Consider the following 25,949-nt stretch of genomic DNA (forward strand, 5'->3'; position numbering starts at 1 on the left):
ACACATGCACATGCGAACACATGTAGAACACACAATATATCGAATTTTCCCATTTTCCTTCATAGTTTCACGAAAATTTTCAATTGTCATGTGTGGTTGAAATATGTGCATTATTTTTATTGGACCCCTCTACTTTCCAGGGGAGGAAGGGGTGTCATATCTTCATAGAAACATTTCTCGTATTCAACAACTTCGCATGCCAAATTTGGCTCTATTTGCTTGATTAGTTTTCGAGTTATGCAGAAATTTGTGTTTCATTTGTATGGGAGTCTCGCTTTAGAGAGGGGGAGGAGTGTCTATTCACCATTGAAACGTTTCGTGTCCCCTTAAACCTTCGCATGCCAAATTTGGCTCCATTTGCTTGATTGGTTTTCGAGTTATGCAGACATTTGTCTTTCATTTACATGGCAGTTCCCCCTTAGAGAGGGGGGTGAAGTGATAAACCACTATAAAAACAGTTATTGCTCCCTAAAACCTTCATATGCCAAATTTGGTTCCATTTGCTTGATTAGTTCTCGAGTAATTCAGAAATTTGTGTTTAATTTGTATGGCCCCTTCGAGAGGGGCGAGGGGTCTCGAACTATCTGTTATACCCAAATTTTCGGACCTCTTTTAGCCAAACTCCTTTTTTTCTAGGATTTGCTCAAAGCTGTAAATTTTATTTAATTAGTTTCAAATTATAATTTTCTTCTGTCTTTTACTTACAAATTTTAGTCCTTTACTTTTATAACAATTCAATTTTTTTTATCTTTTCAAGTACAACGATTTTCTTAGAATCCTTTCTTTCCTACTAACCAATTCATCTTTTTTTATTCTTCTTCGTATATCGAGGAAATCGCCGTACAGGCGAAATTACAACCACAAATTCCTCCACCAGTGGCGAAAACACGCCCTAGAACGCCGCCACAAATGCCGCAGCCAGAATTCAGTGTTGCTGCTGATGATGCGAACATTCCCCGACCCGTATAGCTGGGAATCTGTCCTAAGCTGTACTAGAACCTTCGACATCCAGCAAAGCCAACTTAACAACCGGCCTTTGGTACACTCCTGTCGAAGTCTGCAGTTCTACCTTCCGAACTCTTCCATCTTTACCTGGGAATACCTTCAAGACCCGTCCTCTCACCCATTTATTTCTTACTTGATCATCCACTACTACTACCAAGTCTCCCACCTTAATTGGCCTAGTATCAGAAAACCACTTAGTTCTTCGTGAGATTGTTGGCAAATACTCTTTAACCCAACGATTCCAAAAACGATCCAAAACATTCTGAATAAGGTTCCAGCTACTCCTCAGTACAATACCATCTTGTACTGGTGTCTTCATCGGCTGACAAGTTCCCTTCGAATTAAGCAGAAGGAAATGATTCGGGGTTAGCGATTCTTCCTCTGAATTTTTCAATGGTATGTAGGTCAATGGCCTGGAATTGATCATCGATTCCGCTTCAGTCAACAGCGTATGAAATGACTCTTCGTCCAACTTTCTGGCTTCTGGAACACAATTTATAGCTGCTTTAACTGCACGAACCATTCGCTCCCAGCAACCTCCCATGTGTGGCGATGCTGGAGGGTTGAAATGCCACTGCGTATAAGTATCTGTGAACGTGCTCGCCAATCCATTATTCAATGCCTCCACTTCGGCCCTCAATTCTCTGCTCGCTCCGATGAAATTTGTCCCCTGATCACTAAAAATCTCTTGTGGTGCACCCCGACGCGCGATGAATCTCCGTATCGCCTTCTTACATGAATCTGTCGTTAAACCCGTTACAGGCTCCAAATGTACTGCTCTTATGGTGAGGCAGGTGAATAGTGCCACCCACCTTTTCACGCAACTTATTCCTATTTTAATAAGATAGGGACCAAAATAGTCGATTCCGGTGCATGTGAACGGTCGAATGAATGGCATGAGCCTGGCGGGAGGAAGAGCAGCCATTCGTGGTGCATTTGGCACCGCCTTGAAGACTCGGCACCATTGACAGCGTTTAGCTGCCTTCCGCACTTCAATTCTCAATCGTGCAATGGAAAATCTCTGGCGTATTTCGTTGACGATTATTTCTCCGTTCTCGTGTCTATACTTACGATGATACCAATCTAATAAAAGATTTGTTGCGTGATGTCCCCTCGGGAGGATTATCGGGAACCTGGCATCGTACTGAATGAAGTTGGCAGATTCCAAACGACTCTCGCTGCGCATCACCCCAAACTCGTCAAGACAGGGTGATACGTTAATTATTCGACTGCGACTGCGTTAATTCGATTCGAGGCAGCTGCAGATGCTGCTCTCTACTCACTAGTTCCAGGTTACGTTTGAGGATCACCATTTCATCGTGAAATTCTTCGCTTTGTACCTGCTTCCACACAATTCTCTCTGCTGCTTGTAGTTCGCCTCTTGTTGATATATTCTCGCTATCGACCCTTTTAGATCTCCAGAGGAAACGATACACGTATCTCAATGCTCCTAAAAGCCTTTCCCATCTGGAGAAACGACTAAAGTCAACTAATGGTTCAGTAATTAGATGTTTGTGAACATGAACAACTCGTAAATCTTCTGTTGTTTCTGACAGGTGTTGATTTTGTTGCGGCCAGAATGCTTCTTCCTTGTAAAGGAACTCCGGTCCTTTAAACCAGTGACCATGCTGTGAAAGATCTGGAATCTTGGTCCACTTAGTGCCTTCATCGGCCACATTTAATCGGGTAGGAACCCAGTGCCATTCTTTTTCATCTGACTCTGTTAAGATTTCGTTAATTCTGAACGCTACAAACGGACGATATCGTCTTTGATCGGATCCAATCCACGAAAGTACCGTACTGGAGTCACTCCAAAATATACGACGTTGTACCGGTATGCTGTGATGTTCCACTACCGTTTTGGCCAGTCTGACACCCAGTACGGCTGCCTGAAGTTCAAGTCGGGGTATCGATAGAGCTTGGAGTGGGGCAACCTTAGATTTCGCTGCGACTAGAGCAACACGGACAATCCCACGGTCAATTATACGAAAATAGCTGAGTGCTGTATAAGCTAACTCGCTAGCATCTACGAAGACGTGCATCTCAAGGCTATCGTAACTGCATGGATCATAACCTGGGAAGTAGCACCGTGACACGTTGATTTCTTGAAGACCTTTGAGCGATTCTATCCATCGCTTCCACTTGCCCCATATATTTTCCGGAATACAATCGTCCCAGCCTATTTTTTGTCGCCACAACTCCTGAACTAGTATCTTTCCGTGAATAGTTACAGACGCGATCAATCCAAGTGGATCAAAAATGCTCATCACTGCTCTCAACACTTGCCGTTTAGTAGGAACATCATCACTCTCTACGATGTCTTGTACGTCTGAACGGAAAACTATGGTGAAGCGAAACATATCGTCACGGGGAATCCACACAATCCCGAGAACACGTTCCATTCCTTCTTCTTTGCCAACCACAAAGTTCTTCGATAAAGTCGGGATGGAATCCCCGACCCGTCTCAAGACGTCTTTCGAATTCGACAACCAATTTCTTATTTCGAAACCAGCTCTTTGGTGAACCTTTTTCACTTGTAGCAGTAGCCGAATCACTTCTTCTGGAGTGTCTTGACTATCTAGGTAGTCATCCACGTAATGGTTTTTGATTATAGCATCTGCTGCGTTCGGGTACTCCTCTCTATGTTCTTCAGCATTTCGGTTTTTGATGTATTGTGCAGAACACGGTGAACAAGTAGACCCAAATGTTGCGACATCCATCACATACGTTTCGATAGGTTTTGTCGACTCATCTCTCCACAAGAACAACTGGGATTGCCGATCTTGTTGACGAATGTACAGCTGGTGGAACATTTCCTTTATGTCGCCTGTTATCGCCACTTGCCTTTGACGAAATAGAAACAAAACTGCCGTGAGTGAAGCTGTTAGATCCGGACCTTTCATCAACTTCGAATTTAGAGACACTCCGTTGACTTTTGCCGCTGCATCCCAGACTACTCGCACTTTCTCTGGCTTCCTTGGATTCAGAGCCACACCAAGCGGAAGAAACCACGTGCGCCGAGGATCAAACCGCTTCAATTCGTCTATCGTTGCTCTATGCGCGTATCCCTTGATTTCATACTGACAAATTTGCTCACGAACTTTTTCGTACAAATTAATATTTTTACTCAACTTATGTTCGAGGCAAACTAATCTTTTAACTGCTGCTGGTCGACTATCTGGAAACTCCACGTAGTCATGCCGCCATAACAATCCGGTTTCAAACTTCCCAGATCTAGTACGCACTGTCGTGTCTTCCAAAATGATTCGAGCACGTCTATCTTCACTCCACTCAGCTACTGGAACTACGGCCACACCAAAGCTCTCAACAGAAAAATATTGCTTCACGAGCTCATTCAGCTCTTCATCTGGTGATTTTGTAGAGATATGCAACGTTCGATGCATGTACTGCGCTGAACGTGAGCTAGTTGAACCATATACAGTCCAACCAAGTCTAGTCTTGCTTGCGACTGGTTCTCCTTGGCGACCCTCGCGTGTTTTTAACGATGTAAGTAATTTAACATTGCTCAATCCGATCAGGAACCTTGGAGTCGCTTGCCGATAACTTCCTACAGGTATGCCTTGGAGATGTGGATGTTTCTTTGCCATATCCTCATGACAAAATGATTGAACAGGCAAATCCAGATTGTCAACGGTGTAAACGTCATTCAATGTGTATTGCTTTTGCACATCGCGTCCAGAAATCTTTAACGTCATCACCTGCGCATCATTAATCCTTTTTGTAACACCACCAGTCCATTGCAAACACAGCTGATTTGGTTTTCCTCGTTCGGCTAGTTGATCAGCTAGCTCTTGCTCCATCATCGTAATCGATGATCCATCGTCAAGGAACGCGAACGTCTCCACTGAACGACTCTTCCCATACAACGTGATTGGAATCACACGAAACAGTGTTGATTCGTGCGACAGATGATGCAATGACACTGTATTACTGCTAACTGTCGACCTCTCTGAAGGGTTCTGCTTCGGCGAGTGAAGCAGACGATGGTGATTCTCCGAACATCGCTCCACTCCGCATACATCCGCTTTACATGGCCAACGCCCATGAGAGCCGAGGCAGCGACGACAGAGCTGATGCTGCCGTACGGCCTTCCAACGATCTTCTACACACATGTTCTTGAATCTAAAACACTCCCGTATATTATGACCAGCTTATTCACACACTATGCACTGTTTGCCTGCCCCCTTTTTCATGAAACTTGTTTGATGCATCTGCTCATCGTTTTTCGCCGGGGATGAATGCGTTTGTACGTATACCTTATCCTTCGGTTTGCCTTCCTCCTTCCAACGGTACTTTTTATCACACGCCGTCGTCGATGTGACACTGCTTGCTGCTGCTACAATGGTAGCCATGAAATTCCCAAACACTCCAAGATCCACGTTTGTATGTTGGGTAGTATGCAGTGCCCAGTTTAGCTTTATGTTAGACGGCAGCTTGTCCACCAATTCTTGCATCACGGTAGGATTAGATAAATGCGTTTCTAGTCCCACTGCCCGCAGAAGCTCACAGAAGTTTTGAACAGCCAGCCCGAAACTCACTAAAGAATCTAGCCTATCCGCTTTAGGAGGAGGTGTAGCACGTACCCTACTGAGGAGAGAACTAACTATTTGCTCCGGCCGCCCGAACAATGTCTGTAGCGTACAGAGAATTCTGGGAACAGAAGAAGGGTGCAGTAAGAAGCTGCAAACTGCATCCTTTGCACTTCCCTTCAAGCAACGTTGCAACCTCATAAGGTTTTCGGCATCTGAATAACCACACATTGAAGTTGAATTATTGTAGCTGCTGATAAATAGAGGCCACTCAGATGGATCACCAGCAAACACAGGAAGTTCTTTCGGTATGACGTGACGTGCTGACAACTGTTGTTGACTAACGTTGTAGATCGGTTGTTGCATTGCCGACGGGTACTCAATTGGAGATATGATCGGTTGCTGAATATTTACTGACGGAAATGTCGATGGAAAATTATATTCATTTCTATTACCCATCACTGGTACTGCTTGCCCAAGTAATGTTGGATGGACCGCCGAGCTCACAGCTTGTTGAGCCCCGTTTATTATATAGGGTGAATTATATTTAAAACCCTCTGACGCATTGAAAAATGCGTTTACTGCGCGGTTGGAACTTATTGCATTGACCTTTTCATTGAAAAATGTGCTATTCTGTTGCAAAGCATTTTGTTTGTTATTCACAGTTGGTGGGATAGATCTCGATACATTTGAATCGATGAGATGTCCTCCAGATGGAATCAATGTTGAGCGGTTTAAGAGAAAATTTGCATAATTTTCATTATTTAATAATGTGGAATTATGTTCTGTACATTTTGGGCCAGGCAAATTCATTGCCATAGATATTGGTGGATGTTGATCATTAGTAATATTATGGTTCTTGTCTTTATTTATCGATGATGGTAGCATATTTATTGTGTGGGGAATCAAATGAGGACGGGTAGGTATGTTGCTGCTACTCACCGCTGTATGATGAATTCCAATGGACGTCATTGCACTACTTACGATAACGCCATTCCCCTGTAAGGCAGGAGCCATACATTGCAGTGGCAACGATTTCTCACGTGGTTGTTTCGGAACCGCCCCTAGTGATTTAGCTCCAATTTCATTGGTCGCTGGCGCTGCATTCTCCATCGAAGTGGTAGTGACCGCGTTGATAATTTGATGATATCCTCCGTTGGTCGATGACGTCACTGCTTTACCTAGTGTTGATTCCGGAACTGTAGGTGTCGAATTCACCATCGTTGCGCCGGACGAAGTAACCACTGGCCTTGAATCCTGGGGTACAGCTACTGTTGGTACCACTTTTGGTACGGTTGTAATTCCAGGATCGGATAAACAATGATCATGAATCCACTTTTGGACTCTATTCGATCTGCTACGACAGCTACGACGACTATTGACACTTATGTCTTCGCGTTCCTCCTGCAGTGAAGCCTTCAACTTGTTGAATTTTTTCTCCAAGTAAGCCTTATCCAAGCGTTTCTCCTCTTCCAGCATCTGGAGGTCGAATGAAAGATTCGCTCTCGCCAAACTAATTGATGAACCGGATACTGATTTGTTGTTGTTGTTGTTGTTGTGTAGAGTAGATTCTACCAGATTGCACGCGTTGCAACTGAAACTGCGATCGACTACAGTGCCATCGACCTCAGCACAAGTGAAATGGTACCATTGGGTACATTTATCGCATTGTACCATATGTTTGTCCGCATCGTCCGGTCGATCGCATGCAGCACAATTATGTTGCTGATTGAGGTTAGCCTTCGATCTGGATCTCGTCTGTCGCACATTCATTTTTTTCGCAGATGTTTTATACTTGCTAAATACGAGCAGTTTTCTGAGCGACTTTCGCTATTCGATGATGATAAATCCGTGCTAACTCCGAGATCCAATCCGATAAAATTTCTTTGAGTTAATGTTATACCCAAATTTTCGGACCTCTTTTAGCCAAACGCCTTTTTTTCTAGGATTTGCTCAAAGCTGTAAATTTTATTTAATTAGTTTCAAATTATAATTTTCTTCTGTCTTTTACTTACAAATTTTAGTCCTTTACTTTTATAACAATTCAATTTTTTTTATCTTTTCAAGTACAACGATTTTCTTAGAATCCTTTCTTTCCTACTAACCAATTCATCTTTTTTTATTCTTCTTCGTATATCGAGGAAATCGCCGTACAGGCGAAATTACAACCACAAATTCCTCCACCAGTGGCGAAAACACGCCCTAGAACGCCGCCACAAATGCCGCAGCCAGAATTCAGTGTTGCTGCTGATGATGCGAACACTATCATAAGAACCATCCCCGTCCCCAAAAACCCCTACATACCAATCAGTAGTTTACGAGTTCATAAGAATCTGACAGACAGACAGACAGAAATCCATTTTTAAATATATATAGATCGACTAAATTGAAACTTGGCTTGTGTTGGTGTTCAACTGCTGAAAATTTAGAGGATCGTGTAAACATGATCTTTTGCAAAAAAGCGTTAAATTGCATGATCTCGGCAGCCAATTGAAAACGTCAAATTTTGAAATTACGTTTCATGGAAACTAATTATTCATGAAATCAAATCAAATCTGCCCGTGAAGCGCGCTATACGTGGATACCCGGGCCTTTTCAAATATGAAATGGGCCTTACACATTGTTCGATTGTCATTCGGTTATGTTATAAAATGACATCCATGCAACATGTCATCCAAGTTTTACTAACCATCTGAATACAGTGTCGTATTTTCCATACTACAAAATGATAGTTTGTTCTCTAGCCTATCAATATTCTTCATCTAACAGTTTCTTATGATTATCAGGTTTTTTAAAATTCGCCAAACAGTTAATAAGAAACTTGGCATTAGAAATAAGTAGCACGTACAGAATGTCCATTTTCTGCATGTACTCTCTATTTGTGGATAATATAAAATTTCCACCCATCTCCCATGCAACGAAGTAAATACTTCAGAATTATTGTGGATAATTATTCAAAAAAAATTCAAAATTATCCCCACAAAGACCGCCTTTTTAATTCGCATTATCCACTTCGTGCAAACGTAGTTCGATTAATCTTCCCTAGTCACCACGGCACACATTTTTATCGTTACCTCACCCGAAGGCAAATCAGGTAAGCGCACATGACACTAATTTTGCTGCCATTTTTCTTCCATTATCACGCATAGCATCTAGTCACGAATTCCAAGTTCATTCTCTAAACCACATATGTATGACATGACACACGCGGTCCACGGAGCCCAGGATTCCAATGATGAGTGTACGAGATGTGCCTATCTACACATTACACATTTGAAAACGAGGGTTGCTTTATTTGCCTGCCCGCCCCGGTGGCCCCAAAGCAGGGGTATAAACAAATGCTGTATATGGCGGGGAAGCCTTATAAACTCATAAGGTCATCGACAAATATGTATCCAAGCGACGGGTCGAACAGTTCTACCCGCTGCGGAATGGAATCAAGGAAGTTTCTCCGTTCTTGCGATGGTCCCTTGTTTGTTTGTTTTCCCTCGGATGCGTGGTTGGTGTGGTCTGGCGACCTTAACCCCTCCGAGGAAGGAATGTGAATTTGTTCAATATGCAAGTGGATAGTTTGCCAAATATACATATAGCGTAATGTTTCCAATGAAGCATTAACGAGCACATGAATTACTCAGAATGCTCATAAGATTCCTTCATGAATAAAAGGTAATATTCGCCACTCCTGTACCCAGAAGCAGCCACAAAGAAACAAAAATTCAGTTCACTCATCACCCTATGAAGTACAGTTAAGATATGGAACCTTCACGCTCTCACGGGCAAATATTACACCCAATTTCGACGCGTTGCGAACCAAATGCATTTATGGGTCATAAATTGTGGGGCTCCTCAATGGGACCGTGTTGTCCAGCGCGTGGAAGTGGAAAGTGTCGAGTGAGAGAAAGCAAAACAAAATTCGATGATCTCTCTATTGCGACACAAATTTTAAAACTTCACGGTTATTCTACAATGGGCTGCACTGATATTTCTTGCAGATATAAATGCCCACTAAACATGTAATTTGATTCGCGTCGATCTTCACGGTACGGCCTCGAAACAGTTTTCGGTGGTGCCTCCGTTCGACGAACAGCGCTGATGTGAACAGGTAGCGCTTTATCGAAATGACGAGATATATCTTTTGGTATCTCCACACGTCGAAGAGGAAAGTGTGAAGTTAATCTGGTAGTTATTGTGTTCAGCGGGAAATGTGTTATTTAAGTAAGTGAAAGAGTAGTGCATTGTGCTATTTTTCTCGATTCTCGCTATAATGGGGCTGATAATTTATATTGAGTGTGAGATTTTGAAATCTAGTAGACATTGAAGTCCATGTGGACAGCTTTTCAATTTCGTAAACATACTATGGGAACGAAAGTTGACTGTAGACAACTCGACTGTACGTCATTTGGTTGAAGGAATGTTAATATATTAGGTTGGGGAAAAAGTAATCCATTATTTTTGGGTGAAATTTAAAGCTATTTTTAATATGCTTCGGATTGTCCGATTTGGGCCAATATGCACCGTTTTGTTGTAAAATTTGTTGCCATTCTAAAGGTAGCTTCATAATGTTTCTATCACAGAGGTCTTGGTCCTTATTGGCGTAAAACTCTAGCAACAGATTTTTACAATCTTCTCCTCATCCCAAAAAAATATTTTTTTTTAGTTCAAAAAATTAAAAACAAAATCTATATATATATATATATATATATATATATATATATATATATATATATATATATATATATATATATATATATATATATATATATATATATATATATATATATATATATATATATATATATATATATATATATATATATATATATATATATATATATATATATATATATATATATATATATATATAAACATATATAAATGGATTTCTGTTTGTCTGTCTGTCTGTCTGATTCTTATGGACTCGGAAACTACTGAACCGACCGATATGAAAATTTGTATGTAGAGGTTGTTTTTGGGACCGGGGAAAGTTTTTATGATAGTTTGAGACCCCTTCCCCCTCTCTAAGGGGGGGGGGGGGTGATGTATTACCATACAAATGAAACACAAATTTCTACATTACTCGAGGATTAATCAAGAAAATGCTACCAAATTAGGCATCTGAAGGTTTTAGGGTGCAATAAATAATATTCTATGGTGGTTAGATACACCTCCCCCCTCGAGAATTATTCAAACAACGAAACCAAGTTAAGCATGTGGAGGTTTAAGGGTGCAATAAATGCTGTTATGGTGATTAGACACTCCGCCCCCTCTCTAAGGGGGGCTGCCATACAAATGAAACACAAATTTCTGCATTACTCGAGAATTAATCAAGCAAACGAAACCAAATTAGTTATATGGAGGTTTTAGGGTGCAATAAATGTTTCTATGCTGGTTAGGCACTCCATCCCTCTCTCTAAGGGGGTGCTGCCATACTAATGAAACACAAATTTCTGTATAACTCGAGAACTAATCAAGCAAACGAAACCAAATTTGGCATGTGGAGGTTTTAGGATGCAATAAATGTTTCTATGGTGAAACACTCGACACTCTTCCCCCTTCTTTTAGGGTGGGCTGCCATACAAATGAAAAACAAATTTCTGCATAACTCGAAAACCAATCAAGCAAATGGAGCCAAATTTGGCATGTGAAGATTTTAGGGGGCACGAAATGTTTCTGTGGTGAATAGAAACTCCTCTCTAAGGGGTGAAGAGGGGAGGGGTCTGTCTTCATTATATTTTCTGTATCAAACATTTATTCCATGTAACGGAGAAACATGTTATTTGCAAGTGGTTGAAAAATCTTGAACGAGAATTGTGTCTGAAAATAATCTGATATTACAATGATGAGTTTTTGGTAGAAGTACAAGGATTTTTTTAGTAAAAGGTGAATTCAACGGGGTCGATTAGAAAATCAATCAATGCGATTGGACTCAAGAACTTGCGCTTAGTAAGAAAACGGGAATGTTTGAAGATAACAAAGATAACAAAAAACAAATTTTGGACGGTATGAAGCTTGCCGGGACAACTAGTTTAAAAAATAAATTAAGTTGCACATATTCCACAGTTGCAGTATCAGCATCATAAACAACATTCACAATTTCAGCGGTCTAGCTTTTCGCATTTATAAAATAAAAAGTGTAAAATGTACCGAATTTTCTCTTTGTTGACCTCCTTTGTTAACACCCTGTAATTCACAACTGAATTGAGCAAACAAAAAACGCGAGATATTGATCACTAAAGCCATTGAGAAAATAATGGATAACTTTTCCCCCAACCAAATATATTATCAAATCATAAAAAAAGGTTGAACATCCAAAGTTAGACCTTAATTTGGGCTATTTCTTTTCAATTTGCATTTAAACCTAAACACCCCTCATTTGGTATGTGTGTTCGAATAACATGATTGTTCTATTTTAATTATAACATTTGTTCTTCAGTTCTCAAGAAGGTATCCAAGCGAGAGGAGCAACGCTTGAAAATTTTGCTCGCGCAACGCTAAAATCCAAGCAAGCAAAGTTGGCAAAATCGAGCTTCAAGCAGCTCCAGGGACAGAGGCTTTACACGGCGACGGAAAGGGAAGGCATAGTAGACATCTTCAAGACCATAAAACTATTCAACACATTCTCGACAATCCCGTTCAGTTTTGGACGAATTTAAGATCCTACCGTTATGAAGAAAAGACGATGGAATGGTATACCGAGAATAACGTGATGGTGGTCCCCAATAGAGGAACATTGGGCCATTGAACAAAACTTAATAACGAATATTTAACGGAAGACGTGACCATTCGGGTTTGGCAAAGTGGGAGCTTGATTAAATATTTTTTATTTGCATAATATTGATTGATCTATTAAATAAATGATAATATGACTTTTAAATTTTAGAAATCGAAAACTACACGCATGTTTTTTCGTCCAAATGTTGATCGCTTCACCCTATAATCATATTATAATATCATACAAGTATTACAAAACATTATGTCTTGTCTTTGCAGGTAATACCTTTGCACACACACCATCGATGACTAATGGATTGGAAAAACGTGAGAATTGAACAATATTTATATTACTCTACCAATCTTTGTTACTCCATACTTTTGAGAGGTTTGACACAGGCACTGGCCTGTTTTACCAACAAATTAAAGGAATTAAAATACATTTTCTAAGAAAAATACTTAACTGTCTATTTTTATGACTTAATTGTCAATTTTCAGACATTTTTGGAAAGCAGTTTTATACACTTAACGAAAATTTGTTAACAAAATATGATTACATGATTATGGATGACGACAGTTTCCGATTAAATTCAAGATTTCGAGGCCAAACATACCCTTGCTATTTTTTATCATTTTTGGAAAGCTGAGTCTGTAACATATTAAACATTCAGAGAGGTATACTAAGTTTTTCCCCTCATATTTGAAAACGTTTCATGTACTTGCACAATAAATCTCGAATAGCTCAATAACAATTCAAGATGAGATTTCCCTGTCTTCGACAAAGTTTATGCCCATAAAATTTCTCACAATTTCATGGTATTGTAACCAACGTGTTGCTTCGCACGTATATAAGCCAAAAATGAATCCAGCAAATTTTTGATACCTTATTCTGAAGTGAAGCGTATTCCACTCATAGCGTTTGAATCAAATGGCAGTCGGAAGGGGCATGGTCTGGGCTATAGGCGAACCAAAATTTTCCATTTTTAAGTTTAGTTTTTAACTCGAACAGCAACATGAGGCCGAGCGTTGTCATGATGGAATGTTATCGACTCATCTGATCACATAATCTGGGCGTTTTTCGGCAATAATTCGTTTTAAACGGATCAATTGATGGCTGTAGAAATCTCTCGCTTTCCATTCGTATGGAACATAATGTCCTTGCGTTTGGATGTATCCTGCGGCTTGTCGTTTGGGAATAGCTTGTCGAGTTACTCCCAATGTTTCTGCAAGCTCTGTTTGCGTTTGAATTTTGATCGAATAATGTCTCTAATTTTTCGTCTTCAAGCTTTTCCCGGATTAACCCGGCGTTTATTGTCTTCAACATCTAAGTTGCACGCCCAGTAGAAGCTCTCACTTCGGCACTATTTTAACATATCGCCTATAAAAATTTTAGAATTACCTAGACTGGCGCTCAAACTTTAAATAATTACTTGACGCGACCGATATTTAGTTTTTCGATTTGTATTCTCAATGTGTTCCCGGAAGTTAGAATCCTACGTCAAAATACGGGTCTAGAAATGTTTCGATGAGGATTTTTTTTGCAAAATTGAAGCAATGTGTTTTTTAAATAATGTTTTGCTTCAATATCATTTTCGTCTATCATTTTTAATTGAATTACTGTAGCATAAATACAAAACGTCTAAAAATAAAATATCTAGCACAGATTATACATCTGTTAGTATCTTTCAAAATATAGTAAAGCTCCGTTTATCCGCGGAATAGGGTGGCAAGGCCTCCATGGATAACGAAGATTACGGATAAAGTTTTGAAATACTAAAAATGAGATGCACGTAGCACGAACAAATATATTTTGAAATTAAAATAATGAAACATATTCAAACATACAGATGAACCGCTCCGCGGATTATCCGCACACATTAACTTGCTAGGTTGTTCTGCCATCAACATATGTCAATCTATATATTTTGTTATCAACTAAAATCAGGCTCGCAAAGATTGGTACAATTGGTAGAATGTACATTGGTAGAATGGTCCAACCATTATAATTAGAGAACAGTTCTATTTTTTACTGTTTAATTGTTTTTTTATGTTTTTCTCATTTAATTTTCATTTAATTGTTTTATTCTATCATTTTTTTCTATATTTTCTTAACATAGCATTTTTTAGGTTTTTCTATCTCTGTTTTCCTATTTTAAATTTTAATATTTCATATTTTGTTTTCCTGTCTTTCTGTAGCTCGGTACAGTATTCATACAGTCTCAGTTACAGTTTCAGTATTCCTGTTTTTTGTATTTCTGTATTTCATTATTGCTTTATTTCTGTAGTTTTGTATTTCTTTATTTCTGTAGTTTTGTATATTTGTAGTTTTGTATTTCTGTAATTCTTTGCTTCTGTACTTCTGTATTTCTTCATTTCTCCAGCTTTGTATTTCCGTACTTTTGTTTCTCTATATTTAATCCTTGGAACTTTCAACGAAATAGGTTTTGGTTTGGCGGTTTGCCGGAAGTGAGCATCATCGGCCAATTTATTTTCTCAACAAAAAGAACAATTACTTCAATTCGCATGACGCTGTTTGGTTTTTTTCAGTCCTAATCGATACCTGGTTCAAAAAGTACTAAGTGGTTGTTTTACAAAAGTCACAAATCAGTCGAGAAGTCTCTTCTTGAATGGCACTACCGTTCTTAGTGGAACTTCCACAATCACCGTACTTAGTTGAGATTTCTTATTCAAAATAACACGCCTTGAATGAATTCTGAGTGACAAACTCTAAACTACGTGTGATCACAGTGCAAGTCGGAAGAAATTTCTTTGAAGTAAAATTCTTCGGCCAGAATCCCCGGCATGATAATGTGTGATGCTAACCACTCGGCCACGGGAGCAAGTATCAGTCATGAAATAGTTTCATAGTTTAGGCGCACCTTAAATAATTCTTCAAAACACCATTGGTAATAAAAATGTTAATTACCAGAGAAAGTACTAACGCACACGACTGCCACATTATAGGTCGCCGATGTCGCATTTCCAGTAACAAACATCCAATGGCATTAGTGCACTCCTATGACACAATCTTCGTAACAATACTTCGCACGACATCTTATGGAATCGAATTTCACTCCTACCACCAAATGCCATAATAGCCTGGTCGTCTCAATGGAACGATTTTTAGTTCCGCAAAAACTCAATTGCTATTCTATACAATTTCTGCGGGAACTAATTTCCATAAACCCAACCATCTCCACCCTCAACAACATCCCATTCGCGTACACCGCGGGTTACGAACAAATTGCGAACAGTTGGTTTCTGTTCACACCTTTGCAATTTCTCTTCTTGGTAAATCGTGTGAAAGAGCAAAACCGAAACAAAAACATATTGCAAACAAAACGAAATACTAATAATATCCCGATATATGGCAAAATGCAAATCTGAAACTGTTGATCCAATAATGATATAGCTAGTCGTCCGCCTACGAAACTTGCCGGCAGAAAGTAAACATCGCGCGTTCGCAAGAAACAATGCATATTTTATAATACATACGATTGGCAATTCCAATTTCACCAGCGTGTTTCGCGATGGGCTCTCACAACATATGCCCCCGGAGTGGAAGAGGAGGCACGTGCATTTGTGTTACCAACCGCGTGGCGACGAAATTTCATATTCATCGGCGTTGCTATTCGCGCTGTATTGGCACGATGTACCACGGCTCGATGATTTAAGTGCATTTTGGCACGGTTTGGCAGAGTACGCGCTGGCTGCCGATTGGTTGATTCCGTAAAAATGCCCATCGAGATCGCGTAAATCCCCATTGGCGGTGGTCTGGCGGTGGCGGCGGCAAGGAAAACGGTAACACGAGCACACAGATTGGTTTTATTGCGCCTTCGCCTAAGCTCTAATGTTTAATTCATAACGAAATAAACTTTTATTTTCGTTTCGGCTGTTTATAGTCGATCGTTCCGCTAACGGGCTAACGACTACATTTACCTGGTTCAGTGACAGTTCGCCGTCAATCGGGTGTAGAGCTAGATGAGGGAAAAACTTTACAGCTATGCATCATTTGTAAAGCAGCACTCCAACATAGATTCTCTTGATCCACTGTGAATAGTATGGGATATAAAATATCAATTTACTGCACACCAGAAGTGAAGGGACGCTGTTTTGCAAATTGAAATTAACTCTGATGAAGAGAGATCGAAAGCATGCTGGCTCGTTGCTCTGGGTACTCTCATTTTCAGGCGAATAGATGGAACATTGGTGGCTTCCGTGGAAAATTGTTGTCACCACACATATCATGCCGAAGGATTCAGGATCGATCCAGGGCCAGTGGCGTTTCCGTCGAAGAAAGCTTTTCCGTCTCTCACTGATACACGCATGCGTATTCACGAGCTTGCCACTCTGAATGCAATCAAGGCATGTTATTTGGTGCCGAAATTCCAACTAAGTGGGGAAGAGTGGTCCTGAATAGGTCATAAATTACCTAAATATTGTTCGGCTTTGAACTGTACAATAACTTTGAATTGTGTGTTTTCTACCACATGATGTTGTCTAGTAATATAATAAATTAGAAATAAATAGACCAAAACAGAAGTATCTTTTTCGACATGTTCAAAAATGGTGGCCTTAACACGACCCTCCATGGGTCTCAGGAATGGTGGTGCCAATTTGACTTTCAGTAGTATCAAAAGAACGTGTTACAACCAGGGCTATGGATTCGGAAAAAAATTACCGACTCCGACTTTTAATTAAATGACCTAATAAAATTAAAATATTTAGATCATCGAACAAAATTTTATTTCATGATACGGAAATTTCATGATACAGAAGTACGCACGTTTCGTAAAAAAATATTCGGTTGGCGCCGGCCGTTCTCGACACTACTGGGAAATTATAAATTGTTAAGCATTACTAATCTTATCGTTAGTTCTCATATAATATATATCATAAATATTGTTCGGCTTTGAACTGTACAATAACTTTGAATTGTGTGTTTTCTACCACATGATGTTGTCTAGTAATATAATAAATTAGAAATAAATAGACCAAAACAGAAGTATCTTTTTCGACATGTTCAAAAATGGTGTCCTTAACACGACCCTCCATAGGTCTCAGGAATGGTGGTGCCAATTTGACTTTCAGTAGTATCAAAAGAACGTGTTACAACCAGGGCTATGGATTCGGAAAAAAATTACCGACTCCGACTTTTAATTAAATGACCTAATAAAATTAAAATATTTAGATCATCGAACAAAATTTTATTTCATGATACGGAAGTACGCACGTTTCGTAAAAAAATATTCGCTTGGCGCCGGCCGTTCTCGACACTACTGGGAAATTATAAATTGTTAAGCATTACTAATCTTATCGTTAGTTCTCATATAATATATATCATAAATATTGTTCGGCTTTGAACTGTACAATAACTTTGAATTGTGTGTTTTCTACCACATGATGTTGTCCAGTAATGTAATAAATTAGAAATAAATAGACAAAATCAGAAGTATCTTTTTCGACATGTTCAAAAATGGTGGCCTTAACACGACCCTCCATGGGTCTCAGGAATGGTGGTGCCAATTTGAATTTCAGTAGTATCAAAAGAACGTGTTACAACCAGGGCTATGGATTCGGAAAAAAATTACCGACTCCGACTTTTAATTAAATGACCTAATATAATTAAAATATTTAGATCATCGAACAAAATTTTATTTCATGATACGGAAACTTCGAAGTTAATTTTGTTTATTAACACTTTGCCGTCCGCACGTTTCGTAAAAAAATATTCGCTTGGCGTCGGCCGTTCTCGACACTATTGGGAAATTATAAATTGTTAAGCATTACTAATATTATCGTTAGTTCTCATAAGTTCTCAACCCTGTTTCTATAATTTCATGAAATTTAAAAGTTATACATACGTAAATATTGCAAAACTGTCCATATTACCCCCACTACATGTCCATGCGGGTAATGATCGTGAAAAATTTTCTGCTTTTCGGTCTGTTTTAATTTCTGTAAAAAACACATTGGAAAATACTTCTTTGTAGAACGTTTGGCTGAACAATTCGAAAAACAGTATTATAATTGCAAGAAACTGCATTTAAGTTTGGGGAAACATGAGTTTCGAAAGATATAATTGAAGTTCTTCTTAGCATGTCCGTATTATACATCACCACAACCCCCACAGATCCCCCCCCCCCGCCCACCGGCCACACGTATAGAAACATAAAACCTGTTGTAAGTGTAAGTGTTTATGTTATTGTTACCTAAACAAATAAACAACAGAATGTAAACGATACTAAAGTGCTATCGCCAACCACTGATCGATACTATGCGCGCGTAATTACTGTGGTGTCGCCGGACGGCCAAGTGTTAATAATGCGAACTAAATGATAATAATACTTTGCAAAAGCACCGTAGAACAGCAAAATTATCCACTTTAACGATACACCCAACCAGTGTTGCCACACGTACAGATCTATCTGGAAGGGTACAGATTTTTTCGTTAATTTTTGGTACATATTCTGTACTTTACAGAATACAGATTTTCGTCAAAAAGTACAGATTGGTACAGATTTTTTCCGCGTGTGAAATTTCTTACAGTTGAACAAAGCTACATTAAGGTACATGATGACTTTGACGCCCCCAAACATTTAACGACAAAGCCTCTGTTGCTTTTTTGGAGCATGTTTTACTCCAGATCAACAGATTGAATCTTTTGTTCGATGCCTTGTTTCTAACGTTATCACTATGGCTCATTCCTCGACAACTGTCGGGTGATTTTTTTTTCTGAACATAATCAGAACTTCGAAATCAGCTCAGCAACGATACAATGAACGCTATTTTGAGATTAAAAGATTTCATTAAACATCTAGGCGCCAGCTCGAAAATCTTAATAAATGATAGTATGCAATCTAGATTCAGAAACACTATGTATAACAATCATCAAACACACGAATGACTTGCAAATGTAAATGTAGTATTTTTAGTGAATGAATTAGCAGTTTTTCATACTAATAAAATAGTTTTTTTTCTACAACGAATATTTTCACTGGTACAGATTTTTGGAAGAAAAAAAGTCACAGGAAGGTTGTGTTCGAGACACGACCGCATAGTTGACGTAGGATTCCGTTAGGCTAACTGTTGATTTTGGATATGTTTAAAGAATTACACCGTTAAACTCTTTGATAATGATTTAAAAAAAAGTTTTTTAAAAGTCTCTATTAGGGAACACATTTCGGTAGAAACAAAAGTTCCCCCTACTTTCATGTATTTGCAATGTCCATTTCCCCCCGGCAGTTTGGTTTTGATCTCTCTGTTAGGGACCCGCCGCATGTGTCCTCAATTTCGACCAATCAGAAGTGGGTAATTCCGTTAGGATAGGTGTTGAGATTTTTCAATTGTTCGATAGTTAGTTTCATGACATATATTATTTTCTTCAATACAAAAAATTATTATGAAGTGCCGAAATCGATTGACGCAAAAATTTCATCAATCTATCATGAAATGACTGAGCAATAAGCGTTTGAAATTGGACAATTTTCACGATGTGCTCTATTTTCGATTTCCAATTTGAACTCCAATATGTTCCCGAAAGACGTAATCCTACGTCAAAAATACCGATGAGAAAAAATTTTAACCCCTCAGGTACAGATAAAAATATGGCAACACTGCACCCAACAAGTGTCCGAAATGGAGACATATTTATATAAGACAAACGTTGGATTGTATCTGTGAAATCATGTAGTAATTCGTGAAAAAAGAAAATATAACTGTCGTCATCTTAATTTATGTAGTTTATTAATGAGTGAAAGCTGTGGTTGTGGGATGCAATAAGCCTTTATTATTGTTCCTGTAGGAACGGTTACTACGCTACGCTTTAGTTGTATCTATTTTCAATTTGTGACTACCACTTGATGGACACAATCAAAACTAAAAATATGTGAAAAGCTAGCTGACCCAGCAAACTTTGTCCCGTCCATAATTTTATTTTGTTTTAAATAATTTCGAACACTCACGTTTCCTCCCGAAATTATTTTTCTGAACGTACATTCGCTATAGATAATACAGGGAAACTTCGATATAACGTACCCTCGTTATAACGTACCCTCGATATAACGTCACTCGATATAACGTACATTTTACCTCGATATAACGTACACATTTCCAAAGTGTAAAGGAAATTTTTTTTCAATATTTTTCTTCTGATAGAACAATAAAATATCTGTATTGTAACGCTAAAACAAGTTTTGTACCTTCAATCAATCCCGAAATACAGCTGGTTTTGTAATTCCGGATTCTAAACGAATTAAGTTTTAATCAACAGTACGAAGGGAAACATCATGAGAAAAGCTGGCTTCGTCTTCTGATTGAAGTTATTCATTAACTTTACTAAAACAGCAAAACAATAATGTATTATAGACTACGTTTGTGAGCACTTTATTATGCTTCGATATAACGTACAATTCGATACAACGTACAATTTTGAAAGTGAAATGTACGTTATATCGAAGTTTACCTGTAACGCCATTCAAATTTAATTGAAAACAACACATTTTTTTTACAGATACCGTTTTGTCTCATATTCCGAACACTTAAGCTTTGATGTCCATTAAACAGTGTCTACTCAAAATGGTACTCTTTTGCGAAATTAATGTGATTTTTGGATACAATAGAACCTTCTTTTTCATTTGACTACAATAAAATTGATTTACAAATACATGTTCATGGTGAAAAACTGAAAATATGTTTAATCACTTTTGCCTCAAATTCCGAACACCATTTTTGTCACTGACTCATATTCCGAACACTTTTGTCTCAAATTCCGAACAGCAAAAATGCATTTAAAAAAACTCAAAATAAATAAATAAATAAAAGATAAAAATAGTTCAAACATCTACGAAAACTGAAACATAAACGATGCTTGTTTTTTACGGAATTTGCTAACACAAACATTTTATCATTGGTTTTCACTGTCTCTTTTTTGCAAATGTCTAATATGTCTAATGTCTAATATTATAAATTATAGGCTGTGTCGATACCTGTAAATGATGTCAAAATGAAGCCTATGCCTAAAAGAATGTGTGTGTTTTCATTATTCAATTATTTATAACAGAAAAATTTTGTAAATTTACATTTAAAAATGAAGTGTTCGAAATTTGAGACTGTTCGGAATATGAGACAAAACTGTACTGTACTGTACTTACTTCTCGATTCTTTTTAATAACTTTAAGCCATACAAGATGACGCAGACCTAAACGCATCAAACCTGAAAATAATTTTCAAAATTTGTTGGTCCGTTTTCGAGCTAAACTACGGATTTAAATTAAGTTACGGACATCAAATCATTTTTATTTATATAATAAGTACATTAGGATGCCCATGAAAATGGTCATCTCGTAATTCAAAAAGTTACCCCATAAAAAATGTACACCACCTCAAAAAACACCCTATGCAAAATATAAGCTCATCGGACTTAAGGGAGAGTGACACAAAGCGGTCATAGTTTGAGTTTTTTGAAAATCGAAAAATCACCCAAGGGGGGAGTAAACGAACTCGGGATTTCCGAAAAAAATGTTGATGCCAAATGTCTTAAAATTACAACAAACGTCGAGGTCAAAAATCGACATTCTGGGACTTATTTTTTTTCGGAATACAAGACGAAACGTATGGTTTTGGGTGCGAATAAAAAAAAAAGTTATCCCGATTTTCACTCTGAACTTGCTGCAAGATGTTGATTTGCACGATAATATACCCTATGCAAAATATTAGCTCATTCGGACTTCATTTGTCGCAGACATTAAAATATGAGTTTTTTCCCATACATTCATTGGCCCCCCCAATGCACAAATCCACCTGACAATCCATTATGCTTTCAACGATAACGAAACATGAATCTCAATGTCGTCAAAGTTAATTCTAATTGAAAAATTAACTCCGATTGGACAACCTATTCATTACAGAATAAATTCGCAATCGATTTTTTCGAACCCACTTTTCTCTGCAGAACATATACGTACTCGAATTAATCGATTTTTTCAGTTTATCTAGATTATCTTTATCTGTTTATTTAGACGACGCGAATCTGATCAGTCGTTCTCCTGTGATGACGAGTTATACGTAGCGGAAATCAGGGTGAAACCGACACCTTCTGATTTTTCCAGTTGCAAGCAATTTGTTGCAACTTTTCCGATGTCCCCTGTACACACCTGTCATTTCTTACGTTTCGAGTCACCCTACAGCTGCGGAAGTCGCTTTATTGTAAAAAACAAACAACAAAACAGAACCGATCAGCAGACAGGAGTTAGTCCGTGTAAAATTTTGAAATTGTGATATTTTGAGAAAACTTCCACCTTATAACAGTATTCACTTTGAACAGTTTTTTTCGTATTTAGAAAGCTAGAAACATCATTACCAGCTTCGCTTATTCTCTAGTCCAGTGGTGGCCAACTTGCGGCCGCATGCCGCCCTCCAACGCTGTTCATGCGGCCCGCAGCCTGATTTGAAAAAAAAATTAAAATGGACAAGTTTGTTGTTACATCCTGTGCTGGAAATTTGGCTGAGTAAGAAGCGAAAATTGTTTGTTTTTTTATGAAATGAAATCAAAGTCAAGGAACAAAATCTCTGATAGTCATTTGGAAAACACGCTTCTCTCTCTCACATTGAATGAACTGATTTAGATAAATTGGCTCAAGAAAAGTAGTTCGAGTGAAAACGAAACGATGTTGGAGTGTGTTTGTATTCAAGGAGTTTCTATATTGAAACAAACAAATAATATTGTAGAAACTTTTTGATGATTGAAAAAACGTCCAATTTAATCGTGATACCGTATCCACATTATCAAGTATAGCCATAATTCTGTCTGTGAAGTCTGCTTTCAGCAGAGAAATTTGAAGCGAAGAAAGGTGGTAAAACTTCAGTCGTGTAGTTCGATGTCCTCCTTCAATCTCACTTTCGTGGTCTCATCAATACTTGTTCGGTTTCCTAGCAACGATAAAGTTCGGTCTGTACGAGAAGCGTGTGGCAACTGTCACGTTATTTAATTGTGGAAAAACGGCAAAACAGATCTACGAGCGGCTCAACCCGTTTTCTATCATTGAACGATTTGTGTTCCGTACACTACAAAAGTACAAAGAAACAACTGATGTGGGCAATAGGCCCAAAAAGGAACGTTCGAGGTCGATACGGCTGCACAATGTTATCTATGTTGTTCATGAACGCGTTCAACGCAATCCTCTTCGGAAACAAAAAGTTCATCAGTCGATGAATTGAATGATGAATTGGATAAATTAATTGCCGCAAACAGCGTTGTATGAGTCATTTATTGACGCCCAGATTGAAGCGAATATGTTTGAAACGATGCAAAAAACTACTAGAATGGTTTAAAACGACCAACAGACTTCATGACTTCATGAGATTATTCACTTTGGGCCAAGTTGGAGGAGTGTGCCTGTGAACTTTCTCATTTATTTATTTATTCATTTTTTTATTATTATAGAATAGTGCTCCCTTGGCCGAGTGGTTAGCGTCATAACTAACATGCCGGGTGTTCGGGTTCGATTCCCGTTGTGGTCGGGGGAATTTTTCGTCAAAGAAATTTCCTCCGACTGGCACTGTGATCACGCGTATTCTAGAGCTTGCCACTCAGAATGCATTCAAGGCGTGTTATTTGGCATAAAAATCTCAACTAAGTACTAATAAAAATGACGCAAGTAATACTACGTTGAGACGGCGAAGTTCCTCTAGGAACGTTAGTGCCATTGATGAAGAAGATTATTATAGAATAACCATTCACGTGACGAATGAATGAAAAACTTCATCTTCATTCAGCCTGATTTTATTGCTCCTTTGTATTGGAGAGTGTGTGTATCACAGAGGCGATGTAATATACCTGGTATTCTATTTATGTTGATACATGCATACATAATACACGAGAGAAAAAACCAGTTTCAGTTTGGGGGAGTCACTTCAATATGCGGTTTCACCATTTGATGGTGAAGAATGAAATAAATACGGAGCGTCGTTAGAACAGTTAGCGACGAGAGGGCTCGAATGACTTTTGATTCATGTTGACGGAGAATTATTGGAAGAAGCAAAACCTCCTTTTCAATTGAATGCGAGGACCGATGGCTTCAGAGTCCCCTGACTATTCTCTGCAGGCGCGCACAGGCATGCATAGCGGAAAAATCCAAAGGTTATTGGTGTAATGAGATGTTGAGTGTTTCAATTTTGCGAAAATCAAAGAGACTCAATTTTAAGATGAAATTTAATAAAAAAAAATTGCTATTGAAAATTCTTGGATTTTGGTGCCCCAAAGGGTCAGCGCCCCTGCTTGCCACCTGCACACTACGCTGCTGGCTGGACTAATAAACAGCCAAAACCAACGATGAATCGCCAATGCTCCTACAGAAGAGGAACGATGAATCGGGCATGTCATCGAAAAAGACATCTCCCGTGGATGCTCACCCAAGCTGGGACATAAACATAAGTGCTGGCTGAGAATTACAGATCGAAATCCCAACATTCGTTCCTCAAACCTTATATTTTAGAAGTCGAATTTAAGGAAGGCGCAAAAAAAAAGTTCCGAAAACAAATTTCTTCATAAGCCACCTTATTCGGTATTAAATATGAAGTTATCGGTATCCTAGCGTTATCATATATAGTTTATAACCTATTCCCATGCCAACCAAGTTTTTTGTGCATAATTTCATTAATATCGGTCAAGCCGTTTTGGAAGAGTTCGGTAGCAAACACGGTGACACGAGATTTTTATATATTGGGTTGGGGAAAAAGAAATGTCGTATTTCTGATCGAAATTTGACGCTTTATTTAACATCCTTAAAATTATCCAATTTAAGTCAAATATGCGCCGTTTTGTTCGCAAACCTGTTGCCAACTTCATTATCTCCCCCTTATAAACCACCCCCCCCACCCCTCCTTATTTGCAACAAACTCAGACAGCCAGTTTTCGCAAGCCTCTTTTGAGGCTAACTTAGTATCACCAAGAGCGTTTTGCATGGACCGGAAGAGATGATAATCACTTGGAGCCAGGTCCGGACTATACGGTGGGTGCAATAGGACATCCTATCCGAGCTCCCGTAGCTTCTGGCGGGTCATCAAAGATGTGTGAGGCCGAGCGTTGTCCTGGTGGAAAACAACAACATTCCTATTGATCATTTCTGGCCGCTTCTGGTTAATCGCCTACTTCAAACGGTCAAGCTGCTCACAGTAGAGAACCGAGTTGAGGGTCTGGCCATAGTTGAGCAGCTCTTAGTTGATGATTCCCTTCTAATCCCACCAAACACACAGCAAAACCTTTCTGGCCGTCAATCCGGGCTTGGCGATGGTTTAGGCCGGCTCACCGCGCTTCGACCATGACTTTTTTCGCTTTAGGTTGTCGTACGTGATCCACTTTTCATCACCAGTCACCATCTTCTTCAAAAATGGGTCGAATTCGTTCCGTTTCAGCAGTGCATCGCAGGCGTTGATTCGGTCTAAAAGATTTTTTTGCGTCAACTCGTGTGGCACCCATACATCCAGCTTTTTTTGGAATCCAATCTTCTGCAAATGGTTCCAAACGGTTTTATGGTCTATACCCAGTTCCTGGGCAATCGATCAAGTACTCACATGCCGGTCTACTTGGATGATTTCAACGATTTTATTGGTTTCCACGACGATTGCCTACCAGTACGGGGTTTATCTTCGACAGCCACTACACCAGAACAAAATCGATCAAAC

At 38.9% G+C, this 25,949-nt stretch overlaps 3 protein-coding genes across 8 annotated transcripts in view; 1 reads left to right on the plus strand and 2 right to left on the minus strand.

Moving 5' to 3' along the window:
- The window catches only part of LOC129773113 (uncharacterized), a 281,523-nt gene that overhangs the window by 210,412 nt on the left and 45,162 nt on the right, over nucleotides 1–25,949 (plus strand). For 5 of the 6 annotated variants that reach the window (XM_055776668.1, XM_055776667.1, XM_055776669.1 and 2 more), the window contains one exon: nucleotides 12,546–12,593. The exons of the other annotated variant lie outside the window; for it this stretch is intronic. In XM_055776668.1, the coding sequence (XP_055632643.1) occupies nucleotides 12,572–12,593 (22 nt within the window). In that variant the 5' untranslated portion in view covers nucleotides 12,546–12,571. The remainder of the gene's footprint in view (nucleotides 1–12,545; nucleotides 12,594–25,949) is intronic. 6 annotated transcript variants of the gene reach the window in all.
- On the minus strand, nucleotides 983–2,191 carry LOC129773546 (uncharacterized). Its single transcript, XM_055777160.1, has one exon. It carries the CDS (start codon nucleotides 2,189–2,191, stop codon nucleotides 983–985), a length of 1,209 nt encoding a protein of 402 aa, XP_055633135.1.
- Nucleotides 2,223–5,138, minus strand: LOC129773547 (uncharacterized). Its single transcript, XM_055777161.1, has one exon. It carries the CDS (start codon nucleotides 5,136–5,138, stop codon nucleotides 2,223–2,225), a length of 2,916 nt encoding a protein of 971 aa, XP_055633136.1.

Source organism: Toxorhynchites rutilus, chromosome 3, assembly GCF_029784135.1.
Source record: "Toxorhynchites rutilus septentrionalis strain SRP chromosome 3, ASM2978413v1, whole genome shotgun sequence".
Lineage (NCBI taxonomy): Eukaryota > Metazoa > Arthropoda > Insecta > Diptera > Culicidae > Toxorhynchites > Toxorhynchites rutilus.

What these genes read in the sequence shown, in the direction of transcription:
- LOC129773546 (XM_055777160.1), bottom strand. Translation starts at nt 2,191, where the DNA reads ATGCGCAGCGAGAGTCGTTTGGAATCTGCCAACTTCATTCAGTACGAT.
- LOC129773547 (XM_055777161.1), bottom strand. Translation starts at nt 5,138, where the DNA reads ATGTGTGTAGAAGATCGTTGGAAGGCCGTACGGCAGCATCAGCTCTGT.